This window comes from Coccomyxa subellipsoidea (genome assembly GCF_000258705.1).
Source record: "Coccomyxa subellipsoidea C-169, whole genome shotgun sequence".
NCBI classification, from domain to species: Eukaryota; Viridiplantae; Chlorophyta; class Trebouxiophyceae; family Coccomyxaceae; genus Coccomyxa; species Coccomyxa subellipsoidea.
The window spans coordinates 1606059-1630269 of record NW_005178032.1 but is presented as its reverse complement, the minus strand read 5'-3'; the positions used below and the strand labels follow the sequence as shown (position 1 = coordinate 1630269).

General features: G+C 51.6%; 3 protein-coding genes across 3 annotated transcripts; 1 reads left to right on the top strand and 2 right to left on the bottom strand.

Moving 5' to 3' along the window:
- Positions 1–5667: 5667 nt before the first annotated feature.
- Positions 5668–10284, bottom strand: COCSUDRAFT_56472 (ornithine carbamoyltransferase; the record flags this gene model as incomplete). The annotated part of the gene is made up of 8 exons (XM_005646526.1): positions 5668–5853; positions 6203–6301; positions 6780–6956; positions 7544–7715; positions 8325–8425; positions 8952–9062; positions 9595–9745; positions 10202–10284. The coding sequence occupies 8 exons, from the start codon at positions 10282–10284 to the stop codon at positions 5668–5670; spliced, it is 1080 nt and encodes a 359-aa protein (XP_005646583.1).
- Positions 10285–15183: 4899 nt separating this feature from the next.
- On the top strand, positions 15184–17158 carry COCSUDRAFT_43024 (hypothetical protein; the record flags this gene model as incomplete). Its single annotated transcript, XM_005646525.1, has 5 exons — positions 15184–15241; positions 15732–15895; positions 16068–16117; positions 16263–16381; positions 17073–17158. 5 exons carry the CDS (start codon positions 15184–15186, stop codon positions 17156–17158), a joined length of 477 nt encoding a protein of 158 aa, XP_005646582.1.
- Positions 17159–17923: 765 nt separating this feature from the next.
- COCSUDRAFT_24580 (N-terminal nucleophile aminohydrolase) lies at positions 17924–21788 on the bottom strand. The gene is made up of 6 exons (XM_005646524.1): positions 21575–21788; positions 21128–21309; positions 20717–20824; positions 20099–20276; positions 19082–19176; positions 17924–18682 (listed from the first exon to the last, which is right to left on the bottom strand). Exons 1-6 carry the CDS (start codon positions 21578–21580, stop codon positions 18634–18636), a joined length of 618 nt encoding a protein of 205 aa, XP_005646581.1. The 5' UTR covers positions 21581–21788; the 3' UTR covers positions 17924–18633.
- Between the last annotated feature and the right edge of the window lie 2423 nt (positions 21789–24211).

The following is a 24211-nucleotide window of genomic DNA, read 5'->3' as shown; positions in this document are numbered from 1 at the left end:
GCCGGGCTGCCCGGAGCGCTGCCCGGCCGGGCAGCAACAACACTTCATCTCCCCTGCCCAACGGAGACAGCAATTCATCTCCATGGCCAGGTGTCAACAGCGGTGCATCTCCCCGACACGAGGCATCGACCGGCGGTCAGCAGGGGATGTCTGGCCAGCCTGGCAGCAGTCAGTGCAGATTTTCACAAGGCAAGGCCCAGTCCAGCGCGGGGGAAGGCGCAGGCAGGGCCGAGGCAGCAGGGATCGCATTGGGGAATCAGGCGGCGAGCAGCAATGTGGAAGCAGAAGACAGCAGTGGCGGCATTGTCAGGGAGGTGGCCTGTGCGCTGCTGCAACAGGCTGCAGAGCGGCTCGATCGCCTCAGAAAGGTGACCTTGGTGTCAGCACCGAATGGTTGTTTCAAATGCAATCTGCGTTTTTAGTAATTCGCAGAATCTAGAGCCGCGCACTTTCTGTAAATGATTCAGTCTGCTGACAACCGGCCGTGCTCAGGTGCTTCATGACAGGAGTGACCCCTTGCAGATGTTGTGCCATTTCAAGAAGGAAATCGTCAGAGACTGCACACATGACATGGAATGTGCCATTACTGCAGGCAGCTGCGGAGCACCTGCAGCGCCTGCTTCAGCACCCGCTGCTGAGTTTCCCTGACCAGGCCGCTCTGGAAACAGCACTGCTAGGAGTCAGCCCCGACCTCTTTGCCACACCTCAGGTGGAGTCTCCAACCTCCACGCATCTAATATGACCTCTTTGGTCTGCATCTCTGACCTGGACAGTTCCTGTGAGAGACCCAGAGAGATCTTGTTTTCTCCATTTCTAGAACCATAACATGGTCAACTTTTATTGCCCAATCGCCCCGCAAGCCACATGTGCACCACAGAAGGACGCACTTTGAGCATCAGAGTTTGAGACCTTCAGGCACTGGAAAGGCTGCATGACCGCCCTGCATGAGAATATGCCTTCTGGCCGTGCCACCTGCATGTGTTTTGATATATGAAACTGAAGGAGTGATGTGCGATCATGCTGCAGGCATTGGGAAGATTGGCGCCACTGCTGGCAAAAGACACATACAGGGAGGCTGTGTTGGAGGGCCTGGTTGCTTGCATCGGCGGTCTGGACGGCCATTTGAGCAAGGCATCGTCTGCTGCATTGGTGGGACAGACGCGAGTCATCGATGACGTCAGCGGTGCAGGTGAGGCCCGCGGTGACATCAGCCTTTTCCTCTTCTCACAGGGACTTCCGGCCTTCGTTTTGCCGGCGCTTTGACGGGCCTTGTGTGCACGATATCCTTCATTCTTTATGCATTTTATCATGTAGAATCTTATCAGTTCATGCAGGTTCCACAACCTCAGCACTTATACTCACATTGTATATGATATAACCTCAAGGCAGTGGGTCTCAACAGCTTGATTGGCAGTGAGTAAAATTGAGTTGAGGGGATTGTATCTGAGGGGGTTGGAGGACTCATCAATCACAGATAAAGTCAGTTGACAGCTGGGCTCATCTTTGACTGCAGCACTCAAAAGATGAAAAGGGGCTCAACCCCTCGAGCCACCTGGCAAAAACAGACGAACCAGAGAGTGGTCATCAGAGAGTGACTGAATCGAGCGTGTGTGACACAGGTGCTGGCAGCATGCGCAGCAGGGTGGCGTTGTCATTTCTGGCGGTGTGGCGGCGCAACGCCAAGTCCCCTCGGCTGGCGCTGCCTCTGCTGAAGGCTGCAGATGTGCTGATCTCTGATGGGGGCCTGGAGAACCTACCCCAGACACACCCCTTCTTCGGTGAGAGCCCCAAACTTCTCCGTATAGAAAATCTACCCCAGACGCACCCCCTTCTTCGGTGAGAGCCCCAAATTTGTCCGTATGGAGAATCTACCCCAGACGCACCCCTTCTTTGGTGAGAGCCCCAAACTTGTCCGTATGGAAAATCTACCCCAGACGCACCCCTTCTTCGGTGAGAGCCCCAAATTTGTCCGTATGAATCTGCAGGAACAATTCAGACGTGCTGTCCTCCTGTGTTCCTTTCCCTGGGGGCGTGTAAGGTGTTGCAAGACAAACCTGGATGGCCATAGTGCATCTGAATTTGAACGGTGGACCTTCGAATCGTGTGGCTTGCCATTCAACAAGGCACCAAGACAACAAGCAGAAAGGCAAAGCAGGGCAGCGGGCAGGACACACGGAGTGGAGACAAACCAACAGCATAGGAAATAACCAACTGAACACCTGCAAAAAATCTTGAGCATTGAAAAGCACTGTGCAAGGCTGTCATCGCCCGGTGCTCTGAAAGGACTTCAGAGGCTGTGCTCAAGGGTGATAATTGATGTGCAGGGGAGCTGTTGGAGCTGGTGAAGAGTGAAGCGCGGGGCTGCAGGGACGTTCCCTCCCTCTGCTGGGCCGCCACGTCACTGTGCCACCTGGCGGGCTGCCATCAGCCGGCCTGTTCTGGCGCCCTGCACGCTCTCCTCACCCTTCTCGCGCATCGCTTCCCCAAGGCGAGTCAAAATTCCATGTTTTCTTTGCAGCTCTACACCTGCAATCAAGGCAGCAGACTTAGCAGTACAGTTCCTTTGCCTTGCCATCTGTGCCCTAGAAAAAGACAGACTCAGCCATTCAAATTCACAGACCAATGAGGTTGCTGAAGGGAGCTCAGTCCGGGTGGGCTTGGCTGGGGCAGCTTCCATGCAGTTCCTGTGGTTGCAGCTTCTCAGATGGCCTTTTAAAGCGTTTGTATGTTCACAGAGAGACTTGTCAGGCCATACAGCTGAAGTTGTCGAATTGCTGGCTTCAAGACTGACTTTCCAGCTTTCAGAAAGGTGGCAAACCTTACGCTGTACAAAGTGTGGTCAGCTGAAGGATTCCATCTGGCACTGTAGTCCACTGTCAAGCTGGGAACTCTCCAAACCAACATCTAAGATATGACAAGTAAACAGAGACTGTACCAGCTGTTCCTGCAGAGCAGCCTGACAGCAGCAACATGCAAACACAGCTGTTCCTAATGAATGCAAGCTCAGATCGGCCCCGCGCATGCTACTCAGCTGGACTCCAGGAACTAAAACTGTGCTCATTCGATTCTACACGATCACTACGATGGTGTTGCATGCATGCAGGTGAGGAAGAGCGTTGCAGAGCAGCTTTATGTGCGGTTGCTGACCCTGGAAAATCACCCCTGCTACAGGGGAGTCGACATAGACACAGCGCAGGAGGTGATCTCATGCCACGCCACAAAATACAAAATAAAGTAAAAAATAGACGCCCTGATGAAGATATGCCCTGCAAAGTACTCAATCGTTGTCTCACTTGCTTTGCACCGTTCCGCGGAAATGCCCAGTAGGTGAAGGGGGCTAATCAGGGGCCATGCAACACCTTGTTAATATCTTTTCTCAGAGCAAACATTATCAGTCACCATTCCCCATGCCTGCAAGACTGCGGCTTGATTCTAGAAGAGCTCGAGTAAATGATACCATGGGAAAATTTGAGTTGGCACGGCATCTTGGCTGGGTGGTTGCCCCCACTTCCAGCAAGCTCTTAGTTCTTCTTCTTCTCAGGGCAATTTGAATGGGCGCATGCAACGTATGATAATGCTCTATGGTTCATTAAAATTGGCAGTGTCAAGCGTGGCTTTGGCATGCAGATCCCCAGATTTCATCTGTGCGTCTGTTGAATTCTTGATCTGATGGAGCCTAATATTGTGTGGTTCTTATACAGGTGCTGTGTGATGCCACTTGGGACGGGCTTTTGGCTGAAGCAAAGGCTGCACGTGACACACTGAGCAGACTCATGGCTGGTGTTGTTCCTTGATCATCCAGGCAGTCTGACGTGTAGACACAGAAGCAATAAACCAGCTGGAAAATTCAAGGACAATCGTGAGACACCGTCCCCTCCAGTTGCGTGGTAGTGTCATGCTGATCACACATCATATGATAGCACTGCTTTGGGCAGTGCCTTGCAGGCCTGTGTGTCACCGTCACTTCAAGTGGCACTTCGAAGTAGTCAATTTTGAACTCATGTATTTTAAGTAGGGTTGGATGGTATGTAGCCTACTGAACGTTTTATTATTATTATTTTTATTATTACACGCTTTCACTGCCGAAGGCAAGGTGCGTCTGCTGACAAGCTGCATGTAAAGGCTGCCAAAATCCCTCCCCTTCTTGGACTCGCCAGATCCAAGCAAGACCCAATCAACTGTGGGCACGGTGCTCAGTATTTGTACCGCCCCCCGCCAGCCGGGGCCATGGCCATACTGAACGTTTGCCAGTACCTATATGCCATGGCCAATCAACTTAAACACATTGCATCACAAAGCAAGTGGCATAGTGCAAGCCTAGTAGCTATCATATCTAAGGGTTCAGGCCCTAGGGTTCTCTAGATAAAAAACATAGCATGATGCCGCAGGGATATATACCACCCTTAGGTACGTACCCTCAGGTATACCCTCAGGGCCAGCCTGGCTGAGTCTCTCTGGTAGGGTCCCAAATTTCAGCAACATATCTGGAGAGATACAGGCTCAAGGAACTTCTCGCACTTGCAGCTGTTGGAATGTGTCTGTAGCATCATTGCCAACTTTGTTTATGGTGGCCCTGATCTTGAAAGACACGTAAGTGGTCACTCAAGGATTGGACACCTGTGAAGGCAGCTAACTGCAAGAGTGGAAAGAATTTGCCAAAGGGTGGAATGATCACATGCAAAGCAAACAAGTTGCAGTGAGTCATCATTACTGGTGCCATGAATGACTCCATCATGATGCCAGGCGTGATGCCTGGCGATAGCGCTTTCTTGCGGGAAGTGTGAGATTGATTGACTGATGGTTTTGGACCAATCACTTTGAAAATGCATTCACAGGCCGCACTGGTTATTCACTGCATTTGCAAAATTTCACGCACTTTCCTTATGCAATAGAGCAACTTGTCCTTCAATCTGACAGAGATTACTGTAATGTATCGATTCTCACTTTCATATGTTGTGTGATTTCTCAACCAGTCTTTCATCAGAGCTTTCTGTTGACCTCCACTGGGGAGCATCCATCTGCCAGATCCAAGTCCAGTGGACCACGTGAGTACAGCCACCATCATGACTATGTTAGTAGTAGAGACTCCAGTCCAAGCTAAAGCCAGCGGCCTGACAGCAAACCACAGCCATGGCCATGACAACGACTCGTTCGGAACAGCTCTTCGTTTGGATTTCTTCTCAGCACATGCATGCAAGAGAGCTGTCCGACCATGTACAGCCCCTGCTCTCTCATCACGATTTTGTTTTTTACGTCAGGTTGGTCACCGATAGAGGCGCGGTATACCTACTTACGTAGGAGTGAATCTGCTACATCACATTTCAATCGGGATCGCATGCAACTGAAGCGCACCACATGCGTCAGCGCAACCATTGCCAGATCAGGCACTGCCAAGATAGGCTGCCGGATCAGGCTCTGGGGAGTACATTCCAAATCAGGCACCGATCAGCGTCCCTAATTCAGGTAAAAGACTGATGTCGCCACCTCAGGTGTCGCAAATCAGCAGCAACACTGCACTTTCTAACATCAAGGGGATCATCGATTCGTGACATTTTGCTTTCCTGCAGTCGCTACACTTGTGACATCAGGCGCATGCGCTGCGTTGCCAGATCAGGTGCACGTGCTGCGTTGCCAGATCGGGCGCGGGGGTGTATCTGCAGCGCCGGCTCAGGCGAGGCCGAGGCAGTGCAACAGGACGCCGTTCTGCGCATGCATGCGGTTCTCCGCCTCCTGGAACACAACGCTCTGAGGGCCCTCAACCACGCCATCCGTGCACTCTATGCCCCGCTCTGCTGGCAGGCAGTGCAGGAACAGCGCGTCGGGGCCGGCAGCAGCCATCATCTCCTCGTTCACCTACACACGCGCGACACAGCTCTATCATTAACTGCCTCATCACGCTGTTCCTGCCAGAGGGAAGGTGCGTCAGCGGACAAGCTGGCCCACGGTCTCATGCCATGTTTTACTCTGGGGGCATAAAGCTTTGGCTAGCGCGCTGCTATTCTGCTGCTGTGCTATGTCCGGGCTCCACGGTAACATCGCAAACCTCTCAAAATGCCGCCCCCACCACCCTTGAACATAACCTGAGCAGTCCCCAGAGGTACCCCAGTAATAATGATATGATTTAGGGTCACCCAAGAAAAAACCCTAAATACAAGTTCGAAAGCTCGCGATATGCCCTGCCTGCACATGGGAGGGAACGCACCTGGAATCCCTGGAACTTCTTTTTCCGCAGCTCGGCCTCCTCCTTCTGCCCCATGGATGCCCACACGTCAGTGTATACCACATCCGCCCCCTTCACCGCCTGTCCAGACACCAAGAATACCGCCAATGAACTTCTATAGATGAAATTACAGATGGATGAGGTCTGGGGCGTGGGTGCGTGCGTGATAATGGGACAGAGATCAAGCATGCCCAACCTATGGTTGACCTTGCCACTGTGAGGAGAAAGCTGAGGCCATGGGCGATCACTTTTAACTCACGTGGGTGCCCCTGCTGCATTTGTGCCACAACACCGAGGTAAGCTTCCCCCAAACACTATCTACCCGCTTGTTGCCTCTTTTCAGAATCTCCCGCGCAATGCGCTAGTCAACAAAGTCAAAATTGTGAGCGCCACGAAGGAGTCAGCGCCAGAAGGAGTCCCTTTCAGCAAGGCATCAATGACAAAAAGAGTTGCAGCAAGGTGCAGCGCTGATGCACACAGCGCAGAGGCTCCCTTTGCAAGACCAGCAACAAATGGCCTGAGCTGCATGCAGAGATGAGATGACTCAGCGCTGACTCACCTCGAGAGGGTTGTGCGAGATCGTGACCTTCCCGGCGCCGCCCTCGTTGACAAGAGCGACCGTGGCCGGGTCGGGTTCGTAACCCTCGGGGCATGCGCACACGAATTCGAAATCGAACTTGGCCGCCAGGCGGATCCAGGAGTGCACGATGTTGTTGCCGTCTCCCACGTACACCACCTGCGCGCACAGCTTCGCTTTAGATTTCGATTTGAATCTGAGAAGGATATGCGCCCTTGTCAGCCAATGAACAGAAGCAGGGTGCCCTCCCGCAATAAGCTGTCCTTGATCCTGACTGCCCCCATGATAAAATTCTGAGCTCCAGCCAAGACAGGTCAGAGCCCCACTAGCTGACGCAGAGAGGGAGCTTCAGTCACATTATACCACCACAGTGTACAAGAGAGACACAAGTGCACATTGCAGGAATTCGGGATCACCCATTGCAAGCAGTGCAGAGTACTCTCCAACTTCTGATATAAGGTTGTGAATCGCATATGTGCACAGAATTTTCACTTGCACTCTTCCTGCCCATCATCAACTGAAGCTGAGGCGCACTCATGCGAATTCTGCCTGATGCCCTTTGTCAAAAGCTGAATGACGACAAAAGTATGTTTTGAATGCCTGAATGAGGCTTAGCAGTATGGTGCTGCAGGAGCGGCTTAGGCTCTGAGGACGGCGCGCGGCCTCCCTGCTATTGCCAAAACCTCCTCTTAATCACCCGGAGACATCCACCCCAGAGTAACCAACTACCACTCCTTAAAACCCACCTTGGTGCCCTCGATTCGCCCCTTGTGCTCTATCATGGTCAGTGCATCAGCCATGATCTGGCAGGGGTGGTTGTAGTCCGTCAGCCCGTTCACCACCGGGGAGGATGAATACTGCGCCAGTTCCAAGATGTCCTCGTGCGCGAAGAGGCGCGCCATGATCACATCGTTGTACCTGCGCAGATGGACCGTCAGAGTTGAGACTATGTCACAAGGGAAGGCAAGGCAGCATGCTAGCATTCGGACACCTGCAAAGCACTTCTTGGGTGCCAGGCTGTCACATGCATGCGGCTGGCAAGAAAAAGTAGGATTATGCTGAAGTAACTTCTCCCTGATGTTCTGGTCCCTGACTCGCGTGACCATGGGACCAGGGATGTGCAAAGTGGAGGGTCTCCGGGAGCTTCCCAAATGCCCTGGGTTGTTTTGGGACCTCCAAAGGTATTGCTTGGATCTGGCGAGTCCATCAAGGGGTAGGATTTTGGCAGCCTTCACTGCAGCTTGTCTGCAGACGCATCTTGCTTCTGGCAGGAAAAAGCGTGTAATAATAATAAAAAAAAAAGGTGTTGACAGGGCCGCAGCCAGCTTGGTAAGGAAATCAAACATGTGACGGCAGCATTGGCGCAACGCAGCAGTTCTGCCACCTTGCGGCTGGAATGAGAGCTGTCACAATTGGGCAGCCGTGACAGCTGTCCACCACGGATCGGTTGGGACGAGGCGACTCAGGAGCCTGGGGGTGATTACTAAGCTTACTAAGCTTGTAACACTGCCCACCACATGCGCGCACCTGCAGAGGACGCGCGCGATGTCCTTGGTGGCCTCGCGCTTGCCGATCTGGATGGTGTCGGGGCCCAGGTAGATGGCGTGCCCTCCCAGCTTGAAGAACCCCTGCGAACAAATCACACCAGTGCTCTCAGCCGACGCCTTCTATTCGCACAGGGGGCTGGCATTCAGACTGGGCGTGAAATTGTATCTGAGCGGCAGCGCAAGGGACCATTATTGCCAAATCACGTGCCATCATTCTGAAATGATTTTTTCTTCCAAGGCATGGCCCAAGATTCTATCACACAGCAGCCGACCGGCCCATCAAACCTAGATCTAGTGCTTGTTAAGTGCAAAAGGCATCGCCTGCAGTCAGAACCCAAGGACCACAGGCACGCAGACGCTCACTGTTCCCACCTAGCGAGAGCACAGGACCCACAAAACATCAACCGCCTGGATGACGCTTTGCAAAAACAAAATCCGGTCATGCTACAGCAGCACTCAACAGCTGCATGCACGCAGGCACCATGCTGAGAGTGCCAGTAAAGCCCAGCAGCGCAAGGCCCCGGGTTCACACGTCACGTACAAGTTCAACACAGACACCCCGCAGGGCACTGACAAAGGGTGTCAACCAAAACGACAAGGGGCACACGGTTTCAAAAGAGACGCGCGTGCGCATGGAGGGCTTGGTGAAGATCATGGCCATGGTGAGGCCAGCAAAGGGCTTGTAGCTGTTGTCGCCGCTCTTCAGGGCCTCTTTCACCTGCGCACAACAGCCACTTCGAAATCATTCGAATTCCTTTCTAAGAAATCTCACTCGCAGCCTCAGGATCACCGCCTTTGACGGTGTTCGGCCAGATTTTGTATGTCGCCATTTGCGCAAAGAGCTTTTCCTAGCGCCTGCTGCTGCAAGAGCAGGATTGCAGTGGCTGTCAAGGCTACTGCTGCTGCCAGAGCAGAGTCGGCATCTGTCAAGGCGGCACCCACTTGGACATTCAAGGTGCACCCGACTAGTGAGCTGGTAGCCGTGCATTGCACGGCGGCGCGTCTAACTGGGGGCAACCGCATTCTAAGCAGGGCAGGGAGTTTCTGCGCTCCTCAGTGCCTCACTGAAATGCTGCGCTCGCATTCCTTCCCCCATGTGGCGGCTTTCCTGTGATGTCCCCGCCCTCATCTGTTGCTGGCAGGTGCGGCTGGGGCGTCGTTTTGTACAGAGATCTGCTGCGCTCTCTGAAAGGTGCACGCCCAGAAAATTGACAACTTCTAATGCATGACAGAAAGGGGGGAAGGAGCACCTTGATGGAGGTCTGCAGCATGGCCCACAATTCCTCCTTGGAGAAGTCATCAATGTGGAGGAAGTGGTGGCCCTTGGCCGGGGGATCAACCCCTACCCCAGTGTACGTCTGTGTCTTCTCCAGGACTGCGCTGGCTCGTGCAACTGACCTCCTGCAGCACGTCAGAGAGAATCAGAATGCAAGCCAAGAGAATGCAACCCTAAGCTGGCAAATGCAGGTGCTTTGAGGCCAGCACGACAGCCCTTGAAGACCAAATTCCCTTGAAGGACAACAAAATATTACAATTACGACTCAATGACACTCCGGGCAAGGAGGTCGACTCTTCGATAGTGGGGTCACGTGAAAGTGATCTGACATTCAAAAGACAGCACTGTCCCACCCGTTTTCGAGTACTGCCGAGTAATGAAGACGGTACAACATGCAACTTTGAAAAAGAACATAATGGGCATCCTAACCAGGTGTAACAGTCCTACTGAGGGAACTCAACACTCCACCGGTGGAAATCACTCAATACGTGAGCATCCAACAAAAAAGTCCCTTTCTGAGATGTCTACATGCTTGCGATTCAGTTCTCCTCTGTACCTGAGCTGGCGTGTCGGCCTTGTACTTCGACACCTTTCGGTAAGCAGATTTCTGCAAGATCTCCCTGTCAGACTCGCATGCCTTGCGGCTCCGACCTGCATCTGACATCCCGACGCAGCCATTTCTAGACTTTTTGGACTTTACCTTCCTAAATTCCGCTCTCCAGATTTGCTTCTCGGACACATGATCGAGCACATGACCCGAACCACAGCAGCCCGAATCATCATTCTGGGCAGCATATCGTGCCCCACCGGGCAGCGGTTCAAATCCAGCAGTGAAGCCCAATCATACCCTTGTTCCTGTGGAAGTTGATGCTGTGATGCAGCTGCTAGATGCGCAAGCACTGCAGGTTTGGGATGACATTGACATTTGCCCTAGGACCTGCCCGTCCAGCAATGCCACCTTGTGTACATATCACAGATGGTTTGCTAGGCCAGCTTGTGTGCGCCACCCTTGCCAGCTCTTACAGCAGCCTTTGAGTGCCCGTTGCTTGCGTATACTGTTGAAGTTCAGGATGGGTTGTCATAGTCTGCCCAATGTCTCGGGCCGCTGGGCAAGGATTCCCCGGCCCCAGCGTTTGTGCATGCGTTGTGCCCAGCAGGTTATTGGGGATAAGCGCCACCTTGTGTTTGAGTGCCCTGCCTTGCAATCTGTTCGGGACAGATATCCTGGGCTGTTTGGTGCAGCCATTGTGACGATGCAGCAATTCATGTGGCAGTTGGACATTGTTGGTGTTGCACATTTTGTGATGGATTATTTTGATTATTTGGATGCTGCCAGTTCATCCAATCAGCCCTAGGCGGCTGGAGTGATGTAATCTTCCTTCCTTCCTTCATAGGAGTTGCATTTTTAAGTCAAAAGCATTGACAGGAGAGGAAATGGCCGCCACAAATTGTTTCACGGCATGTCATTGGCAATGTGCTTCACTGACAGGAAGTGACTATATTTTGTGGCGCTGAGGCGCACCACTGCTCACTCTCTTTTTCGACAGCAGTGAATGGAAGATGGAAGAAGTAGTATGGTCTGCATATATGCCTTCGGGGATAGGAGACAAAAAGGGATGATCCACGTTGCCGGAGTGCTATTTATAGTGTTGCAGCTCACAGCTGTCTCTTTCTACTTGAGCACAGTGCCACTATCTAATCAAATTGCAGTAGCCTTATATATTTTCAAATGGCACAACAGCATAACAATCAAGTGTAGATTTGGTCCACGCCATTGACTATTAAGCACTGGCTGAGCCCTTAGCAACTTGCATTGAATGTTGGACTGCGGTGATGCTCATCAGTCCCAACTGAAACGACGCAGACCACCAGCAACTGCAACCAAGCAGCTGCTTAAGAGATATCCTTCATCTTCTGCGTTTATTAGGATTCAATGTGACCGCCGTGACTGAGACACTGGGACCAAGACTCCAAAAGAGCCTTCACGGGACTCCCTCGGAAGCAAACAGTCCCCGCTGCTGAGAAAGAACGTTCCTGCTTGAACGTTCGCTTGGTCCTATATACGTAATTCAGAGTCACTGGCTTTGAGCTATCGGGTGGTTAAGACAATTTAGCTCTCAGACCGCCGGTCAAAATGTGAGTCATACCATGCATGACACTGTGCCCGGGCCCGCCCAATATATTGGGCACGCGGGCAGGCTTAAAAGCGAGGATTGCAGCACAGGCTCCATATATGCTGTTTTGGAATTCTGTAGCTCGCACTTTCATGATCGGATAGTTTGTTTCTCCAATCGATGCTGTACGCAAGGCGTCACAAACGTTTCGATTACGCTAAGGCACCCATTGCACAGTGTCCAAGTAAAGGAATTTCACTGCACAGAGGAGTATGAGATCACGCGATCGCCAAGATGTTCACGTATCCAGAGGGAAAGCTAGGGAAGCACGCATCGTGCGGACGGTGGTGGCCGTCGTGGTGTTGATAAATGTCACAGTCATCTCCTACCACTTGAGCACTATCCCAGCTGGCCAGGAGCTTCCCAAGAATGTTAAGAGGACCATCCGAGAGGTACTTGGACACACGTTCAAGAACGCGAAGAATTGCCTGGGCAACTGTCACCAAAACCGAAGACTTGCCTGAATGCAATTTGGTGCAAGTGCAGGTGTGCCCAAGAAGAAGGCTGCAACAGAATCTGATATCGAACATTACCTTCGAGGCGACAGAAAACTATCTAGCCGATATAAAACTTCAGGAATTACAGACATTCTTCCAATTGAAGAATCCTGAAAGTGCCTGGCAACCTGGCATCGTCAACTTGAATGTCTTGTATACTCTAAATACGGAAGGTGGATGGAGCTCACCAAATGACCTTATTAATGCAGCTTATTGCGATATGGATAGCAGAGTGACTTGAGAAATTGAGCTTTTGAGGAGTTCACTGAGAAAGCCTGGCATTGTTCATCAGGTGTGCCTAAACTCCAAGGGGCACTGAAGGAGCCATTGATGGCTTTATTCCAGCATTTGAGACATCCAAAGGCCAACTTTTGGAAATATCAGCTGAATCGCATTTGGCCAAACAACACAACAGCCCAGAGGTGCTTTATATGTCATCCTGTCAATAGCACACTTCGACTGTACAATGCAAAGTGCATTGATTGAGAGATGACAGGAGATAACGCTGTCAAGAGATGCTTGCAAGTCTGTTGATGGCATGCAAAACCAAGCTGCACTTGTTGACTTGACTGTGGTGCTGGTGCAGCGATCTGGGCACAAAGGATGCTCATGCAGATCAATGGGTGGTGCGCGATGAATCCAGCACATGCAGACTCCTGGCGTTCCAGACCAGCATACTCTATGTAGCTGTTCCACAGGTTATTCCCCTGCACATCCCTTTTCAACCCCTCCCCACAGGCCTGCACAGAGGACTCCACAATAATTTGCACAGGGCAGGGGGATACTGATATTTGTATTTAGTCCCTGTGCAGTGATACTGCTGCTGCTGCTATGGTACTTTGGACCCCCTTGGCCTGCACCGGGGGGTCCAGAATAACTTCAAAGGAACGCGATGTCCTTGCTTTGGCCACAGTCTCACATGCGCTGTCACCACAAGTGATGTCACAGCGCACTCCGCATGGTGCAGAGCATGCAGGGCGGGGAGCTACATATATACAGGAGGGGCGCTAATGTGGCAACATCTCACCCCTTCATGACTGTAACGCCGTCCCAGAATCTGCTGATCAAGTTTCAAGGCGACCTGCCACACCAGTGAGCCCCTTCCTTCTGAAAAGTCACTCACCTGGCAGGAAAATTATAAACTGCCATGCATGCTGTAATAGGGAACCCCACATTACAGGTCAGGTGGTCAGCGACGGCCTGAGGAATACACAGGTTTGATTGCTCCCTTTGAAGTGATGTATAACGGACTCAGGAGAAATGCCAAATGGCAGCTGAGCTGGCATTCCTGACAATCTGGGATCCTCATCCTGCATGGCCGTGGCAGGGTCTGATCACAGACAAGGATGACTTCAGGACTCCCTGAAATTCATTCTGCAAGGCACCCGACCATGAAGACATCAGGAATACTGCTGTCACTCTGCAGTTTTACAATGGTGCCTGCTCGCACTGCAGGGTGCAGGACTTTGTGGCAGAGGACGTGAGCCCGCGCGTGAGCATTGCTCTCGAGCAATTTTACATCCCTGATGAGCTGTACCGACATGCAGTCGAGTTTGATACCATACGGCCCCCTGGGTCATGACATCTGAGTCCCTCAGCACTGCTGAATAAGCAGGCATCTTCAGATTGTCCGCACTGCCAGAGGTAGTATTCAAAAGTGACCCTGTATTTTATTTCCTTTTTGTAGATGTGCCTATGCACAATGAAACCGAAAAGCATGGTGCTACAGGAGATGGCATCTTCTTGCTGTTTTTGACTTTTATGGCAAGTCTGTGATAGGGGAATATAACCTGACACTAGGCCGATGTGGGAAAGAGAGTGCGTGACTGTAGAATAGTTTTACGTGATAAATACAGGAGAGGGCAGCAGGTGATTGTGCTGGATTGCAGCTGAGTCAGCATGTCAATTTCCATGAACTGCTTTAAAGTCAAAGTCAAGTCAGGCTCCCGGTTTTGAGTGCAGACTCCTCAGAGCAAGTGCCAAACATTGTGGGCCAGATGGGTGATTGCAGGAAAAGCGATATTAAACCAAGGTCAAATGCAAGACATACAACCTTAAGGCAGTGCGAGCGCCATGAAATCAAATGCATGCAAAGATACTTGGGAATTGAGATTAGGCGTAGGCTCACCTGCATTGAAGCAAAATTTATTGCATGCGCAGCAAGATTGATCGTGACAGAGCTGTTTGCTTCTGATTACTGCTGCCTGCATGAGTTTGCTTGGGATATGAGCAGTCAGATTTGGAAGCCATGCTGCCAAAGCAAGCCGTGCTTAGTCACTTGTGTGCACTGAACTCTGTATGATGGTTGGGGTGATGTGGCGATTCCTGTACAGTTGTACATGGAAAATTGTACAGGCTTGAGGCTCAGAGTCTATGGAGTGCTTGGAAGAATTCTTGCAATCCGAATAGGAACCTGAGACAATGACTTAGCAGCTGCAGGTTGAGTGATGGAAGTGCTCTGTAGCTGCAGCTTCCCACTGAGAGTTTGGCACTAGATGCAAGATCTGAATGCAGGTCCTTGCAAGGCAATTGCCAATGCGTGCAGAATGCACTGCCGCGGAGATCACTCCTGATTGGCGCGTAAATATGATGTCAACACCACTGGGTTGCAACTCAATTGGACGGGCGAGATTCACAAAATTGTGACTACAACATCCTAACACGACTTGGATAGCACTTCTGCACCTGATAGCATATCAGTGACACGTGCATTATAGCACCACAGGTGACGAAAGATCTTGGAGAGTGACTCCCATTGCGCCCTGGACGGCCTGGTGATGACTGTGCAGAGCATCTTTTTCCGAAAGGTCGACCCGGAACCGTGATGTAGTTGCGGCATAAATCTCCAAAGTTCACAGAACACTACAGATTACCTCCACACCTACCTCCAAGATGGCATTTGTCAAGGCTACAACCGTCGTGCTGCTCGCCATCGCCGCCGTGGTCGCAGGTCTGTCCCGTTTTACTTAGCCCTAGACATTGATCTGAAGAACGTGATCTGCGCTACCTGAAGGAAAGAGACTGTAACGTACGTGATCGTGTTAGATCCGTTGCCTGGTATCATGCATATGATTTTTATGTCGCGTTTTCAAGTGATATTGATTTATGGCGAGGTAGCAGACCCGAAATATTCTGCATGCCGATCGCTACCTCAAAGCAGCACAGCAATGCAGATCGCACTCACAGGAAGCTGTCATTACCAGTGATAATCCTGAGCAGATTTTTGTTTGCTGATGGCATTGTATTTTGGTATATATACTGAGGGAAACGCCCATCGCGGAATATGCTGATGGCTTGGAATGTGCTCTCTCGTATCGCAGAGTGTGCGCGAGAAGGAGAACGGTTGCAACTATGAAGCTAGTACATTAATGCGTGCAATCTTTGCCACAACGTTCAAGCGATCGATACAGGAGTTTCCGACACCGTTTTCTTGGATGCAGGCCGCAGCCTGCTGGCAACCCTGTCTCCCGTCGACATCGGCCGTCCCTGCACCCTGGTCGGCTCCAACTCGGCCAGTATCGTCGCTAACTCTAACGGCGGAGCTTGCGCAAGCTGCGGTTCCGGCACCACCGCCACCAAGCCCACCGATGGCTGCACCTTCAAGGTTGGGCAAATAGACTGCGCATACGACCTTCGATCGTGCATGTTTGTCCTTCCACTGGATCAGTTTATAAATTCTGTCGATCCCTTGGACCCTTGGAATTGCCTGGCAGCTCATCATCTTGCTTGTGACTTGCATCGGTGTCGGCAGTGACGGGTACTCGTGTGCACTGCAGCCTCTGACCATCAAGGCCGGCGACAGCATCCCCTTCTACTACCACAGCAGGTGCGCAACATCCGTCCTTGTCATATATCTTGTTTCAAGTGACCGCAGTGGCCCTGCCTGACTCGTGATCAAGGATTTCTTTGATGCCGGAGCGGCCCTTTAGAACCTTTTTCATGACTGACTGCTGTCGGCATTTGTCGTGCAGCACCCACAACCTTTTCCTGGACTCGGCTCCTTGCCGTTTCGAGAAGGAGGTCTGCAAGTCGGCCAACTCTTCCGTCATCACCGCCTCCAGCCCTTGCACCGTCACCTTCCCGACTGCCGGTGAGCTCCTGTCCCTTTCCAAAGACTAAAGACCAGTTGGTGCTGGACTGCTGGTCCCATTTGGCTCCACTTCCCATTTGGCAACATCATTATCCCAAGTTCCAGGGTGCCTCACCGAGGCAGAATCTTCCTACTTTTGTTAATGGAGCTTAGGATGGCCTCCTTCAGACCCTGTGCTGGCCATTGTGCTGGATTGACACCAGGTGACCTGAGATGGGAGAACATCCTTCTGATTCCTGCTGGACGAGCTAGGCCTCCCGGTTTTGGACCAGGCACCGGGCAGGGTGGCATGCATGCATGCATTCCTCTGGACATGCATGCAGGAATATAACTCTGCTGAGCATCTCGCGCTTCTGAGCGGCACCTGTTGTTTGCTTGAATCGTTGCGGTGCGGAGACTTTGTACTATTAGTGTCATTATTATTATTATTTTACACGCTTTTCCTGCCAAAAGGCAAGGTACGTCCTGCAGACAAGCTGCAGTTCAAGGCTGCCACAATCATACCCCTCGTTGGACTCTCCAGATCCAAGCAAGACCCAATCCACCGTGGGCACGGTGCTCAGTGATTTCACCGCCCCCCGCCAGCCGGGGCCAATTTTTTATGTAGGTAGCAATCTAAAGTGCCGAGGTCCCGAGGTTTCGATCTGGGAGTTGAAAAAGAATCTTATCATAAGATGTGCTGCGCCTGCAGGCACCTTCTACATCTCAGACAAGGCTGGCACCAATGGCGCTTACTGCTCTGACTTCCTCACCAACGTGAAAATCACCGTCACCTGAACTCAAACAGGTTGAAAAAGACTTAGGAACAATTCAGAAGAGAAATTACCACGTGAAATATTGACTGAGCCGGGTACAAAGCAGGGTTAAGCTTGTGCGCTTGTCAATGTCTAATGCAAGAGCTCTGAGCTGCATACTAGTTCGCTCTTGCTTTGTTTTGTGTTGGTTCAGAGTGAACCTAACTGCACCACAGTTATTCTCTGAGTCGGCCTTGGATCATTGCTTGTGCATGTGGCGTCCTTAGTGCACATGCGCAAGCATGTCGCCAGTGGTAATTAATGTTTTCTCTTTAAGTTGATCAAGTGTGCGGAAGTGTATTCACTAGGTAACCGATGGCAGATACCAGTCCCCTTCTAGCAAAAGGTTGGTTGCCACGGGTGCCCCGATAAGTGTCGCTGCATCTGCAGCATAGAAGTCACCCTTTCGAAGTTAGATTTTGATTTTGTGCACTGCATTAATGGTGTGCGCAGCCCATGGGCTTGTGTGCGGCCTGCAGGCTTGCTGCATGAAGTAGATATGGCCCAAGTAGCTAAAGTACGGAGTATCTCGTTGTTTCCAAAAGATAAGAATGGCCCGGTCGCAGGACTTGCAAATTGCAATTTGCAATATTTTGCAGTACAGAGTCTGCAGATGTAGAATATCGTGTAACGCCCCTTTTCTTCTGATGATCATGACTGTTGAGCAGGATTTATCGATTGCTCTGCTCACTATGCCTGAATTATATGCTTTCAAAGCCACCAGTATACTACGTACCGATCTACTGATGATGAAAAAATCTCTTTCAAAAAGCAGATGCATATGCGCCAGGTATTCACTTTTGCGGTCGGTATCTATGCAAGCAAAGATTCATGGGAATGGTGATTGGTAGCGCTGTGAGATCCCAAAAAACCTCAGCATGGCATTGATGAACATGCATGTGCGCAGTACGCAACGGCTGTACTGCACTTCGACCGATATTGGATTGCCCCGAACAACAGCACCGAGTACCACCACGTTTCCAGCAATGCTTGATGTTGCTCAACCTCAGTGTATTGCAAGCCTGTCACTGACTGCATCTGACACTCCGCCATCATAGCAGTTGCCATGCCATGTGCAATGCTGCAACAAACCACAAGGCACAGCATGTCTTACCGGGAACAAGAAGGCTGCGCACTAGAATTGCAGTGGCTCGAACACCAGACCCGATGCTGCTGCATCAATTTTGGCCCCGCATGCTCTCATTCCCCTTCAACCAAGTCCGTTGAGAAGATTTCCAGCCTTTCAGTGGCAGCTTCAGAGGCCACTGAAGATTACCCCTTGGCGGCTCAGATTCGACAAGATCTTGGCAGATGCACAAGCGGCGGCGCTGACTAATGGTGCACCAGATGACTCAGCGCTGACTCGGTCCATGCGCTGACTAATGGTGCACCAGATGACTCGGCGCTGACTCAGTTCATGCGCTGACTGATTGGCGCACCAGATGACTCAGCGCTGACTCAGTCCATGCGCCCCTTGAGCGTCCGCGCAACCACGGCATCCTTGGTTCTGCGCGTGAGCAACACACATCGCCACGTCACGCCACGTCACATAAATCATCAGCATTCACATTTTTTCAACCATTGACACTCTAAGGGTCATCCCATACAGCCAGCATCATGGGAAAGAGGGCGCAAGCACTGCTGTGTTGGCAGCAGAGGGATCTTCAGTTCAAGGGCAGGAGGTTTAAAACTGCAACTTCTCAGTGGTTAAGTTGAAGCGGCCGATGCACGGACCGGCCAACCCGCGCGCAACGGCCGGCAACCCATTGAACACACTCCCTCAATATCCTGCCCCTTCGAGGAAATTCCCCAGTGCCCTGCTGGCATCACCTTCACTCGTAGACCTCTCAACTCTGCATGTCCTACAGCACACAAGGTAATGCCGGGCAGGGCTGAGAGGGCGCACATGACATAGACGATAGCTCCCCAGCCCGAGAGGGCATCGCGGTCTGCGCCAGACATGAGGCACTGCGTCACCGTCTCAAACAGCTCCTCTGGCTCCTGCACAGTAGAAACAGCTATGCACAGTCAGAGAGATACTTAATTTGGGCTGACTCTGACAAGAAATTGAGATGCCTATGCTGCCAAGATTTTGCTTGCCATCCTTTCAAGAGGTGGGCCAAAACAACCAGTCACTCTGAAACGCGCGGCGACACTCTGATGCCTCTGTCAGAAAAGCGGCGTGGTGTTCTCGATCGTGAGAGGTGTCTCCTCATAGGTATTGAATATACTTCTAGAGTGTTCCTGTGCTTTCAGTGCGCAGCCATACAGGCATGCGCTGTCAGAAGGGTGAGTGCTTTGCCCCTTGAAGAGAAGAGAGAATGCAAGACAAGAAGGCATTGCGAGCGCCAAAAATTCAGGAGGAAGGCATCCCTTACGGCTTTAGCAGACTGCGTCGGACACAATACTTCATAGAATACCTGACCCTGAGGTGCCAGCCGGACCTGCTGAAAAAGAGAGCACCTGGCAGGAACGGCAGGATGCAAAGACAGGCCTGGCTTGGGCATGGCCTTTAAGATGTTCCCATGAAAGGGGAGAAAATTGAGGCGAGAGCAGGACACTTCCAGCTACAAGCCATGCATACAGTATACACTACTGAAAGTACATTCCTTGACAGAACGAAACTCCTGGCTGGTGCAGTTTTGAGTCCGATTCGGTCAGGCATTGGAGACATTGTCCAGTTCTTTGGCTCAGGCCCTTCCTATATTGCATCGGTGCAGAGCTAACCATGTCTGGCTGTCACATGGAATCACTGGGCCCTATAACATGTCTTGTCTGCATGAGAAACTCTTGGATTCAGTATGGCAGCGCAGTCCTAAACACTGAGGCCTGCATGTCTGTAGGACACAGGACAACAAATCTTGCGGAACTGTAATGTAAGGGAAGTGATACATATTCAGGTGTAGAGGCAACATGCGCGCACCATGTCTGGCCGGAACATGGACTCGCACATGCCGTAGAGGGAGTCAGGGGCGGTGCCAGCAACCATGAAGTCATTCGCGGTCTCTATGGCTCCGATGGTGTCCATGCCGCAGATGTAGGGGACATTCGTCTTATCCTCCAGGCCCGCTATCACCGGCGAGACAAAGTAGGGGCCGAATCTGCGCATGCATGCCAGAGTCTCTTCTAAGGACTTTTCAACGCCTCAGGACAGCTGCCATGTCTGCATGCAATGTACTGTCACCACTCTCAAACGTTCACAGACAGAACTGGCTGGTTCTTATGGCAGTCTGTCACATGCATGCAGCTTCTCCTTACAGGTAGGGCAGGGGAAAAGGTCTGCCAGAACAAAGGGAACATTATAGGCAAAATCTAGTGTCAACCAGCTGTAGACATAGGGACAGGATTCTGTTCCAATACAACTCACCAACAAGCGATTGAGAATGCAAGGCCTAGCACGGTGTCTGTGGCAGTTCACATAGCTGATGGCAAGAATGTATGCAGCCTGAACGCAACTCCATCAGGCTGCTGGGCTCCTACTTATGACATGCTCCGGAGCACTACTGAAGCACAGAGCTGTGCCCAGGAGGGTGAGCCGCACCTCTTCTCATAGAGCATGGACGACACGAGCTCCCCAAAAGTAGATGGCTTGATGTTGCGCTCCTCTCTGAGCTTGTACAGGTTGTGCCGGAACTTCAGCTTCTGGTGCCTGTAAAATAAAAAGCCAACGCCTGATTATTCTGCAAAATTGGACTGCAAATTATGAGCCTGAGCAGCCACAGCGACTTGGGATGCATGCTCACTTCGCGGCATCAGAGCGTGGCAGCAAGTTTCCTGGGCTTTCAGGAGCGTCACGCAGTGAAGAGCGCACGTTTGCACGAACAGATGCCGGAAGGTAGACAAGAAGTCCCAACCACTTCTTTGTGAACAGTCACAAAAGCAATCTCTTGAGTAGCCTCGACCCAGGATGCTGAGGGATTAGCTGGCAGGGAGTGAGTACAAGGAGGCTTACATCGTCTGCGCGTCTGTGCCCAGGCCTGCCAAGCCGATGAAGAGTTTGTCATGGATTTTGTACACCTTCTTGTAGTCGGTGGCTAGCGTCTGGAACTGCACACCAAATCGCAGGTCGCTCCCAATCGCAACGCACTCCTTTCCAGCCATCGCCACGATGGCAGCACCATTGTATTCGAAGATCTGCGGATGATCCACACGGTGTAAAAGCATCAGAATACATCTATGGATACAGAGCAAGAGGCCTAGGAGGTGCAGGGAGAGACACAGCCCTATTTTAGGAGATAGGGATTTTTTGTAAGTGCCCAGGTAAGTTAGCTGAAGATTGCAAAAAGGACATTTCAATGTCACGCCTCGTGGTGCAGCACAGCGTCCTGTGCACTCCTATGAAGCAATCCACCTCAATCACTAAGTGGTTTTTGTACAAGGTGCATCTTGCGAAGCTCACCGACATGCTAATGACTCTGTTGTCAGACTTCCTGGATCTAAAATGATAATTGCGCCTTTACTTGGATCGTCCTGGTGTCAAGATGCTCGTATTTCTGCAGTCATCAGGAGGTGAAGAACTTCGAAAGACAGAGTGCAGGTGCTCGAAAAAAGGCACGTTACGATCCCTGCCACTATTCACAGATCAGAATGGCAGAGATGTGTAGAACAACCAATCCGTTGTCTTCTGAGAAGGACTCTTCTCTCAAGGCAGGAGCTTGTACTCGAGTGAGTTTGAAATTCCCCTTGAAACTTCTAATCCAGGGGCGTGTCCAGAACTTTTGAGGAAGGGCTTCGACCGAGCACACAAGGCAAGTAGATCGGTCTTGCTCTCAGCCAGCACACAGGAAACGCAACGGTAAACTTGATACTTGTATTCATAGCCTCATCAGGCCTTATGCTGTCAATTCTGCAAGCTTCGTCGTGTTTGCGATCTGATCGGACTGACTCTCGGAACTCTTTAGCTACCCCCGGTTTGATGTTCATCTGGCTGGTTCCCATGAACATTCTCGACAACATTCGGTTTACCAAAGACATCTGCACCACCAGCAGGCATCACGCAAGCCTGTCGCCGGGCTTCTGGTATGCAGGCGAAGGAGAGCAGTGAACTTTTCCCGCGTGCTCGTGAATATTATGAGGCGTCCGTGACATTTGATACCCAGTCACGAAGGCGTGAGGCGTGAAAGGGTAGTCTACGTGAGCATCGATGAACATGACGCATGCTTCATTGAGTCGTACAACCATGACTCCTAAACGTGACCAAAAACTCAGTGCACGTGAACATCGAAAGGTTCTGCCTTGCGTTAGGCCCTGCGTCTGTCTCAAACGCCTGATTGCCCTTCATGGACCTTGTCCTAATCCGAGCACAGCCCAGATCAAAGGCTTCTATGCCATCACCAGATGATTTCTCTCCCAACCAGTTCTTATGACCCTTTCTCACCAGGTCAGTGGGAGGCAAACACACCACCACAGGCTGCTGAATTTCCACCAGAAGTGAGCCAATCGTGAAAAAGATGAGAAACAGCAGCAGCAGCAGCCAGTTGAGCAGGCATGGGTAAAGGGCTGTATGCGGCCAAACCCGGTCATCATGCCATGTCATCAGTGATGGCAGAAATCATCCCTTGACATGCATAATGCAACAATTTAACCTAGATAAAATCACATTCTCTCTTGGGTGCAACCCAAATCATTATTATGTATTATTCGATCGGTCCACTGTCGCACGGTGTGCCGTCATGGTATGATGCCACGCTGGTACCACATGCAGCCAGCTTAGGTCTAGAATATCTGAGAAGTCTTGGAGTGACTCGGGATCTCAGACTAGCGGCTCGACCTGACTCGCCTGCTGCTCTCGAGATCAGCTTAAGAGCAAACTTACCCACTGGTGTGCATGATGCTGAACGCTGCGGCACAGCCTCTGCCTCGTGAATTCTTTCAGACGTTCCCAAACAGGCTAGAGTGCCTGACTCAATCGGACTCAGAGGGGACGCCCAGGTGGACTGAGAATTCTAAGTTGCCGGCTGCCGCGGCGCCACCGGCGGTCGCGGCGTAAAATCATGTTCAACATGCCCAAACTTTAGGCTCTAGACCCTGGGTGCTGGCAGATCATACATGCTCATGGCTGGCTTCTGCGGCCAATGACATCATCGATCGGTTCCCAAGATCATGTGAACAAACAATATTGGCCGTGTGAAGAATTGGCTCATCGCATCTACTTGCGTCCCTAAACCCTGCAGAGGAATGTGATGTGGCAGCTTAGCACGTGCGGGTTTTGTCGTACTTTCTTTCTTTTCCGGAATGCGATGAAGAGAAGACCGCGCAAATTGCATCCTGTCACTTTTGCACCAGAGATTCCTTTCTGTGGACCCTGGAGATTGAATACTGGCATCGTAGGAACAGCGCCCGCTGTAAACCTTTGTCCGGTCGTGGCCTGACCATAAGCGACCTGTGCAGTGCTGCGTGACCGCCGGCTGGGGCGGCTGGGGAACAGAAGATGGAATGTTGAATGCTGGGTGGCCTGCAGCGCCGAGAAACCTTTGTTGGAGTGTGTACGAACCTGGCCTAGTCGTGGCACCTCCATTGGCAAGCCAGCTTGATGAACAGTAACCGGACACAGGTGAGTTATCCATGGTGTTGGACAGAGGAGCGTACATTCTCCGCTGGTGGACCGGTCCGTGCCCCTCAATTGGACTCTAAGCGGTGCATCATGCCGGGTGGTCTGAAGGCACCACCCCGGCCGAGTTGCGGTTATGACTCGATGCCTTGGTTGTACGGTCTGGCGGGATTGATGTCCCTCGTGCTGCATATTGATGGCTTGTGTTCAATTTGGCAATACCTTTTCAACGCTCTCCAACAGCAGCCGCCTGGCCTCTCTGCGCAGTTGGAACGGTCAGGTCGTGGATTTGTGCATGTATTGTGGGCAGCTGGGGGCGGGTTGTCCCAGCGAGGCATCGCGAAACATTGCCATCCAAGTTTTTTTCGATTTAACGCAGTTTCCTGGCGCCGGTTTCTCCCCCAAAGCGGCCCCAGCTGATACTAATCCCCACCTGCTCCTGCAGGTCTGCTCCCACAGCTCGGCAGTAGAGGCAGCAGCAGCAGC

Coding starts and splice junctions, on each gene's coding strand:
- COCSUDRAFT_24580 (XM_005646524.1), bottom strand. Junction 20,277..20,716: donor TCCATGCTCTATGAGAAGAG/GTGCGGCTCACC, acceptor ATGCATGCGCAG/ATTCGGCCCCTACTTTGTCT. Junction 18,683..19,081: donor GGAGCTATCGTCTATGTCAT/GTGCGCCCTCTC, acceptor GCTCACGCGCAG/AACCAAGGATGCCGTGGTTG.